This window comes from Barbus barbus, assembly GCF_936440315.1.
Source record: "Barbus barbus genome assembly, chromosome: 46".
NCBI classification, from domain to species: domain Eukaryota; kingdom Metazoa; phylum Chordata; class Actinopteri; order Cypriniformes; family Cyprinidae; genus Barbus; species Barbus barbus.
This window is the reverse complement of record NC_136724.1, coordinates 12,536,110-12,546,008: the sequence shown is the minus strand read 5'-3', so window position 1 is coordinate 12,546,008 and position 9,899 is coordinate 12,536,110. Positions and strand designations below refer to the sequence as shown.

Here is a 9,899-nt window from a genome sequence, read left to right as displayed (position 1 = left end):
AAACTTAATAATTGTATTGAGCTGTTATATTGTCTGTATTATATTTTTTGTCAAAAGTCAAAAATATTCAGCCATATGAAATCATATTTTTTGACTTGAATTAAAAAAAAATCAATTTGTACAATATTTTATTATTCACAGTTTTAGGTTACCTCAGAAAACTTTTTACAGTGTAATTTAATTTGTGGTGTAGATCAAAATTGTAGTAGAAAAAACTATGCTCTTACCCCTCACTGGAACACAGCTTAGAACATAATGAAAGCTCCGTTTCTTGACACTGGAGTGAGCTATAGTTGCTCAATTCAAAGAACCACTGAACAGCTGTAAAAAGTGTCTTTTGATATTATACACAAATCTTAATGTTTACCAAAATGATTTATATTCCTCAAAAGAGTTTTAGCTATTTCAGAGTTGCTACATACCATATCCCGAGTTTCCCTTGACATGTCTGAGAGCAAAAATGAGTGACAAAATTAAACAAAATACAAATCGACATAAAAGAAGCATCGTAACAATCTGAATGTCTCTTGTCACTAGTACGAATGGTTTCTTTTTCTGAATTCTCAGTGAACAGGTGAATAGGAGGCGTGACTTCTTGATTAACAGATGCATTTCCAAACGATCGATTGTATTCATATGCGTTCAGTCAGGAATCTCTTTACTGTAATGAATGACTGTATTGTATGCTATACTAGATCTACTATTTTTTTTTATAATGCTAAAACATTCTGGTCGGCACATGTAAGGGATCAGACATCAGAAGTTAAAAGTGCAAATATGCAGGCTACTTCTATTGAAAAGTTATGATTGCTGGAACTTAATCACAAATCAGTTGCAAAGTTTTTGTTAAAATCCTCAGTTTATGTGTCGACTATTCAGGTGCCGTACTTTTTACCTTTGATTCGATGCATAAAAGTCCTGGAAGGGTTTTCACAAGTAGCCTACGCTTTACACCTTCAAACAGCAAATTCAGCGACTAGCTCATGCAATTTCACACAGGATAAACAACGCCTGTGTGACACATGTCTGACTGTATTCAAACAGGAAACCGAATAGAATGAGAGAAGACAAAACAAAAAGAGTCTCTTTAAATCATCCAAAACACGTGTCCATGCAATGATCATATAGTCACCAGATACTCGGATGTGCGATGAAACACAACGACACATTAGCTTATCAAGTAAATGCCGCATGTCCTCTAAATCCATAACAATTGGTAAAATAGCTCAGGATACTTAGATAGCGTTATGCATCATGAGATTAAATTTTGTATTCATGCTTTGTCGTCTGCTTCATAGAGAAAAGCCTGACTGTTTACGTAGCCTATGCGTTCTTGTTAAGACAGAGGATGTGAGAAAATCTCAGGTGAAAGTATGGAGCCTGCTGACAAAGTCTGACTGATCACATGCCAGTGATGTTTTTAGCTTCAAAGACTTTTCCGAGATGGACCACGTCAGGATTAGCGAGACACAGACATTTATAGGTGAGGCATAAACACATTGTTAGTGACCCACAACAGGACTACAAGTTCTGACCAAGCCAACGGCTCCATCCCACTGAGAAAACAGAACATGCCACTTCCAACATCAGCTCTGGGGGATTCGTATCCATGTTCCACAGTGATGAATGAGAGCTGAAGTGGACCATTGACGGAAAGGGTCATTGACGCCCAGGGGCACAATGGAAGACGGGGTTGAATAAAACCAGCTTTTCCTTGTGCTACAGACTATAACACACTAAATAAGATGTAGTTTTGGGTTGTTTGGGTGCCAGCTCGGGCGGAGAGGACCGCGGCCCCATGAGTTTACTTGTTTACAGATGACAGATTAGCCTACGGCAAATTAACGAATCGACAAAGATAAGCAATTTTTTATGAACTCATCTTTTGTTGCTCCAATTAATTTCCTATTTCAAATTAAATATCTACCTACCCATTCAATGCTTATTGTTTGCAACAAAGCTATTCATTTTACAGATTTAAATAGCCTAACCTATTTTAAAATGTATTTTAAATAGGCTATAAGTAAATTAAAAAAATAAAAATCAAACGTTAAAACAAAAACAATAAATGAAATAAAAAGTGTGACGATTTAATTTAAATATTTGTTAAATATTAATAGTTAATACAAAATTATGTTAATTAAAAAAAAACAAGTCAAATAAAACACGGTGGAAAGCAATGTTTTCAAAAATTAAAAATCAACCAAATATATTATAAAATGACAGCTGTCGTTGAACAAAAAAGTACTGAACGCGTTCTTTAGATTTTAAGAAATCAAAATTAGCTATAAGAATGCAGACTTTATGGAGCATTGGTTACATGTTTCATAACTAGACTGCATTAAGGTTTGTTAATAAAAAATCCACAGTTTTTATTGCATTCGTTTGACAGTTAAGTTTAATATTCACTTTATTAAAGGGGTGTGAATGTTCGTTGCGTTTCAGGAGGCCCAAAAAGGGCCTACAAGACTTAAAAGCAGATTAACTTTCAATAATTTGCTGTTAAATAGCCTAAACAATAAAGGGAAAAAATCGGAGGACATTCATATCATGGACAGACTGTCTCAAATAGCCTAAAGAGGCAGGAAGAAACTTCTGTAGTCAGTTTTCATTGAATCTATATGCATAGCAGCTTGCAATCTGGTGCACACAAAGGTTTGTGGGTACAGCATTCTCATTTAAAAGCCTCAAGCGTATATGGCTTAATTATTTCAAGGTTTCTTCCGTTTCTTGGGCATGGCAGTGGTTGAAAGCGCGATGCCACAACTGATATTTGTTTGTTCCAACTTTGCGGTAAAGGAGGCAAGTCAGAGAGGATAGCCTACTTGAAGAAAATGACAAACCATCCCCTACCATAGAGAATATTACAATTATTTCAATTATCTTTAAGTTGACAAATTTATTTCCTGCAAACTGCTTCTGAATCAATACAAATTCAAATAGACCCGAAGTGATCTTGCATTCTGATTTGGTAATCAAAGTTGTGAATTGGACAAAGCTGTGGGATGAAGACAATGCATAACCAAACAACATCAATTGAAAACGTAATCTGATCGACACCAGAAGAGAAAACAATAAACAAAGAATGGGCTGCCATATGTTTAACAGCTGCTCTTTAATGTGTACATTATATGCACAAATAAGACAGCAGGGGGCGATAATAAGTGAATGCATAATTGCCAATGAAAATCAAACGTTCTGGGCTCGTTCCTCGGCAACGATCATATATTAGTGTTCCCTACGTTCCTTTTCTGCGGGCATTGATTATAAATATTTTAACACGAACGCAGAAGTAGGCTACGCTATTTTTTAAGAGTTGTTGTTTGTTTATAGCGCGTTAAATGTCAATCGTTTGTTATTAGGGCCTTTAGTAGCTACTGATATTTAATAGGCTATTTATTTAGTCATTTATATGGCTTTTTATATTCATAATTATAATTGTGCGAGTCCTTTGTTAAGAACCTTGACACAATCGCTGCTTCGTTCATCTGATGTCCATTTGCAATCTTTTATTTTCGCATTTTCATGGAGTCAAATTCTAAACAAGCCTCAGCGCCAGTGGAGACATGGAGGTAACGTTCACCCATGTAGTGAACCCTGTGATGTGTATGATCCTGCCAAAGACAAGGGTAAGTCCCTTCGTTCGAGGTTCTTCGTGTTGCGAGGTTCGTAGCCAGTAGCCCAATGCAGTGTGAAACTGAGCGGTCTGCACTTTGCTCCGTGAAGCGATAACGATGACAGCAATGCTGCACGACCTTGTGGTGAGTTGTTGGATATGAAGGGTGGATTGTAGAAGAGGATGAAAATATGCTACGGGAAAATGTATTGACGAAGCAACACATCGGCAATATGGCCGGTTCACATGAACGATATGATATTTACTACTTCGTCGATATGTTTTATCCTATTTTTTTTCCAGCCTGCTACGTGGGCCAATTCTTTCTATACACTTGTCTGAAACAATCACACCAAGTCGTCCTGCAAGCAAATTAGCACTGATTAAACAAACACAAAAGGCCATAAAATCCCGCAATTAAAACTGCATGCATAAAGTTCAATTAGCTAATAATAATAATGTAGGCTAGGTTAAGTTTAGGTATAATTTTGCGATTGCCCTGCAGGTGAGCCTGTCTGCAAGCCATGCACATCTCTGAATTAATAATCTTGTACCACTAAATATAATAAAATGTTTTTTTTTTACATTATTGACTAAACATGAAACAAGATAAGACATCAAAGCTAAATCAAAATTCTAGCATACATACATTTTAATAGTTTTTTTTGTTTGTTTTTTTTTTTTACATAAGATGTGATCAATGGTATGGTATTTTTTTCCTTTTTCGCAGCTTTTTAAAAGGCAACCACAAATTTCAGTAAAGAAAATCACACTGGCTGATAGTTGTCAATCCTTTCCAGCAGTGTCTCAGAGTAACCAGGAGAATAATACCTGTAAAAGATGAGCCGATCAGTGGAACAGCAAAAAAAACTATACAGCACACTAAAGTTTACAGCATTATAAATGCACTTTGTTTGGTTTAAAAATATGTTGATATTGTATCGGTTATTATTCATATAAATGTGTAAGAACCTGACAATCTCTTCAGGGAAGCAGTTGTTGATTGCATTGATATATTCCTGAATTGCAGAACCAGGTTCTGCTTTGATCTCCTGTACTTTCTTCAGACCGCCACTGGTAACAAACAAGCGACGTGCCTTACTGTCATGAGGAAGAACCTGTAAGATTGGGAGGAAATAGAAAAGCTATTTGAACTATTCTTAATGGGATTAACAAATGCTGATCTCATAAAATGTGTAGATGAAATTTCTGCTACCTTACTGAACTGGCAGATGACATGTTTAAGAATGTTGCTGGGAGCTTCATAGAGAAGAGGCTCCAGTGCTGGTAGATAAGTGCACTTTTGAAGGATGCTCTTCAGTGCCTTCTTGGCCTTTTTTTTTAGCATGTAATCAAAGCAAAGAAGAGACAACAATTACTAAAAATCTAATCTAAATGTCAGTGGGAAAAAATAATTTACACCAAAATGAAAAACGTTACCTCTATCAGTCACTTTAAGAATGGGCTCACCTTGGCCTGCAGGTCTTCAGAACTTTCAGTGTCCAAATAGAGATTTAAGAGTTTAGGGAACACATTGGCCACAGCAACAGCTTTTGCGTGCTCGGGTGTGTGTCGGCCGATCTGGCCAAATGCCCAAGCTGTTGCTGCTTTGATGTGATCTTCTTGCTCTTCCTCCAGACAGATAGCCAATTGTGACACTCCCTGCAGAAGCAGAGAATCAATTATGATAATAATCAGTATTATGAGAGAAATGCACTACTGTTCAAAAGTTTGGGGTTGGTAAGATTTTTTGGGTAAGAAGTGTCTTATGCTCACCAAGATACAGTAACCAAAATACAACAAAATACAGTAAGAGCAGTAATATTCTGAAATATTATTACAGTTTAAAATAACTGTTGTCTTTTTTTATATTTATAAAAATGTAATGTATTCCAGTGATGGCAAGTCTGAATTTTCAGCAGTCATTATTCCAGAATTCAGTATCACTTGATCCTTCAGAAGTCATTCTAAAAAGCTGATTTGGTGCTCAAGAAGCATTTTTTTTTTACAATTATCACAGTTGAAAATGTTTGTACTGCTCAATATTTATGTGAAAACCATGATACTTTTTTCAGGACTGTTTGATCAATAGAAATCTCAAAAGAACAGCATTTATTTGAAATGTAATTTTTTTGTAACAATGTAAAACTTGCTCACTTTTGATCAACTGAATGCATCCTTGCTGTGAATAAAAGGATTCATTTCTGTCAAAAACTAAATTATACTGACCCCAAACGTTTGTGTAGTCATGTGTCATGTGTAGTTAAATTCAAATTTTATGTGTGAGCTTATGAAAGGATGTGATAACAGACTTTAGATACAATCACAGCCATGGCTAAGTTCTCAGAGTGTGTAGCCACATAGCCCAGCATCATGATCCCCGGCAGGCGTACATTCCCTTTGGAGTCCCCAAGGTAGTCAATCACAGCTGCTACACCCCCCACATTCACTATTATCTGGGACAGCTGAGTAGGAAACACACAATGCAAACAAGCAAACACATAAGCCAATGTGACATAATGATAAACAATTAGTGAGGCAGACCAGAAAAGCAAAACAGTTTTGGGCAGGTGAAAAAAATGGGTAATGCAATGCGGTTTCCTGTGTTGCACTGGTGATAAATAACAGACCCACATTCTCCATGGTTTACAGACTAGCTGCCTCACACCATGTTATTTAAACAGGGGGTGTCAAAGAGCTGATAAAGTGGAGATTCCAAACTTACCCTAGCATCTTGAAATCATTTAGTGGCTATGTTATGTATGTGGTAGGTACCTCAGGGGTGTGTTTTGTGATTTCCCGAATAAGAGTGGCAACATTCTTCCGAACATATTCATCTGGGTCCTTTAGGCAAACCAATGTGGCGGGGAATATTTCGGCCTCCACCACCATCTCTGCTACATCTACAGAGTGCTTGGCGATTTGGCTGAGAGCTGAAAAAACCTGCCTCTGTAAAGAGGAGGAAAAAATGTACTGTCAAATTAAGCCTGCATGTCATTGATTACAAAATCTGTAGCCTGTGTCACCTTCAATTTGGCATCTGGGTTTAGGATCATCTGTGCTAGGTGGGCGATTGCCCCAGTGTCCACCACGGTTTGAGCCAGCTCTGGGGAGTGTTTGGCTATGTCGCTCAGAGCGGAAGCTGCAACCCTCTTCAGGGCGATTTCAGGTTCCTGGATGCATAACACGAGCAGAGGCACAACTCCAGCATCCACCACTGCCTGAGACAGCTCTGCACAGCAGGAGAAGAAATGAACAAACGGTTTGCACGCATTGACGAATTGCGAGAAAGAATAAAAAATTACCTTTTTATGCAAACTTACGTGCATTATGTCTGGCAATGTAGCTTATTGCCCATGCAGCAGCCTCTTTGACCCCAGGGTCAAACTCCTCCAGGGAGATGACAAGAGCGTCCAGTGCTCCACAGTCCACCACAGCCTGGGCCAGTTCAGGGGAGTGCTTAGCAACAGCCCGAAGCACGAATGCTGCAGCTTTCTTATAGAAACGCTGTGTCTTTCATATCCCAGTAATCCAGAGGAAAAACAATTGACCAGTAAATACACTAGAATGTTCATAAATCACCAGCGAATCTGCCTTTAATAAACAGTAAGTGATATATCACATTCTATATTATTCAGTTAAAAGGACCTTCTGTGAAAAGGGTTTTATACTTCTGACGAGGCCTCTCTGACAGCGTAATAGCATTCTAACCATGAGTTTTAGAGCAAAGCCTTTGGACCGCCACTTTGTTTTGTTTTCTCTGCTGGAGCAGACCAATATCACACCATGTCCATTCATTTAGGCCAGAGGAGAACTGGACCCCAACAGAGCCTGGTTTCTCCCAAGGGTGTTTTTTTCCCCCTTCCATTTCTGTCACCTGATGGAGTTTGGCTTGTTTAGCTGGGGTCTAAAAGACATGAATTTGCCAGCACTGACACTGTTGGGTGAGCATAAAAAAATCTGAATTGACCTGAATAATGACACTATTGTCTACTGCTTAATTGATGAATCCAATTTTTTTCATAATTCATGAATTTTGCAACACTGTTATTGAACTGAACTGAATCAAAATTGAACTGACTTCAGCCGAATAACCACACTATTGTCTTCTTATCACTGAATTGAACTTGTTTCATAATAAATGAACTTAACAGATATTGAACTGAACTAAATCAAACCAGAACTGAATGCAGTTGCATAATGACACATATAGCTGCTTTATAAAAGAATTTGCATCAATTCTGTTATTTTTCTGTTTAATTCTGTTTAAACTTTTTTAATTCAGTTATGAAAAGGTAGATTGGTCTTATTTGTATTGGAAAAGTAAGACGGATTACCCCTTTGCAACTGCTAGTTGGTAAAACTAGTTCTTAAGACACAGTCTTAACATGGTGCAGTTTATGCAACTGGCCCCTGGAGATGTTGTACAACCATGAACTTTAAATTTTCATAATGAAACAATATGTACATTTTCAGTACCTGCCAAGAGTCCTAAATCCTGTTACTTTTTAAAATCATTGAATTGAAATAGTGAAAAAAAAACCGTTTTTGCTTTGCTAAAAACATTTAAAGAATAATAATATGGAAATTATTTATGCACAGATTGCTTGACTGACAGTGTTAATGGAAATTTTTGCATTGTGCAAAATCAAATGTAGGCATTAAAGTTCGACACCTCAACGCAAACCTGTTCATTTAAATTAGCGCTGAGAGGCACAGCTAAAGAAACTCACGTTTTGCTCAGCCAGGGAGTACACAAGCTGAGGAAGAATGTCTCCCTTTACTACAGCCTCAGCCAGGTCATCGTTATAGTTGGCAAGCCTTCCGAGAGCCAGGGCTGCTGTCTGCTGAATAGTTGGGACTGCATCCAAAAGGAGAGGCCTCAAAAGGGACATTACACCTAAGCCAAAGAGAGTGAGCACATTTGTACAGGGGAGAAAACAGGAGTGGAAAGACACTCGAGAGCAGATGAGGGGAGGATATACTTTCAAAGATTCAAATCATGTAATAAAATATATCTAAACAAAACGTTCTTCTAAGTTCCAAAAGAGATCAGGGTAAGCATGAGCGTATGTAGTCCTTATTTCTGCAACATTAATTAAAAAATGTAACTTGGTAACTTCTTTTAAAGACTTTTGTCCAGAAACATTCATTGCACTGTGTTTGGGAGAAAACGAGATATTGTTTAAGATCTATGTACAAAGAAACATTTGCTCTGGCCTTTTATTAGTCTGTTGAAATAAATAACTGTCAGAGTGTTGAAATGTTTTAAATAAATGCTTCTTCTCGGTAAGGACAAACAAAGAAATAGATAAATTAAATTAAATTTGAATTTACTTGAGTTATGTGAAGGTTGGAATTTGGAAAAAAATATATTTAAATTATTAAATTATATAAGTATTATATAGGCTAAAAAGTGTTTACAAGCAAATGCCATACCACATTTCATACAGAAACATCCCTTAAACAAAAAATACATTTTAAACACTCACCAGCATTTTGAAGTGTTTCAGTATTTTGTGGTCTTGCTGCAAGATCTGCTACAGTTTGCACAAATTGTGTTCTTGCCTTCTGGTACTGCTCAAACACTGCATAATAATAATAATAGTAGCAGTAGTAGACAAAATAAGACGTATCAATGCCCACAATTATGGCAACAAACTGCAAAAGTAAGAACTACCAGCAGTAGGCTATTAATTAACCTTTTACATTTTTGGCTACTTCGACGGATCTCACTTTCTCACCTTGCAAAATCTGTCGTTGGCTCATAGTTATCTAAGTATCCCAAATCGACAAAAAGCTGCGTGAATGTGACAAAAAATGTGCGTTTAAGCTTCCATTAGAAAAGCGCGTTTGTTGTGACTTTGAGTTTAGAGGAGGCGTGCAACCGTTGTCTTGGCAACAAACCGGAAGTGATAGGCACCCAGTTCGTTCGGTGAGCTTGCTGTCAATGTTCTTCAAATGTTTATTGCTGAAACGCGCATATGTTCAAATCGATTACAGTGCCGCATGCAGTTGGTGTTCAGATGAAATAGCAGGTAACATAATCCCTAATTAGTTTGGGATATTAAAATGTAAAAACAGTCGATGAATGTGGGATATCGGGACAGAGCAGCTGAGAGAGGGAACAGCTGCCCCCACATTAGCCTCTACATCGCAGAGACAACTGGAGGCACAGCAGCACTGATATTTAGTAATTACTGGTCTTCACACTTGCACATTTTCTTTAAACCAGTTTCAGAACAACAAAGCAACTTGTGCTTGTTATAGTACGTGCATCATA

The 9,899-nt window shown here is 37.4% G+C and overlaps 1 protein-coding gene across 2 annotated transcripts; it reads right to left on the bottom strand.

Moving 5' to 3' along the window:
- Window positions 1-3,077: 3,077 nt before the first annotated feature.
- LOC306865049 (sperm-associated antigen 6-like) lies at window positions 3,078-9,511 on the bottom strand. 2 transcript variants are annotated; one of them, XM_079409399.1, is made up of 11 exons: window positions 9,361-9,511; window positions 9,109-9,204; window positions 8,350-8,516; window positions 6,940-7,123; window positions 6,643-6,848; window positions 6,392-6,565; window positions 5,929-6,081; window positions 5,087-5,278; window positions 4,833-4,949; window positions 4,589-4,734; window positions 3,078-4,447 (listed from the first exon to the last, which is right to left on the bottom strand). In XM_079409399.1, the coding sequence occupies exons 1-11, from the start codon at window positions 9,383-9,385 to the stop codon at window positions 4,384-4,386; spliced, it is 1,524 nt and encodes a 507-aa protein (XP_079265525.1). In that variant the 5' UTR covers window positions 9,386-9,511; the 3' UTR covers window positions 3,078-4,383. The 2 variants fall into 2 exon arrangements, with proteins under 2 accessions (XP_079265525.1, XP_079265524.1); XM_079409398.1 differs by having other exon boundaries at window positions 6,940-7,129; window positions 9,361-9,505.
- Between the last annotated feature and the right edge of the window lie 388 nt (window positions 9,512-9,899).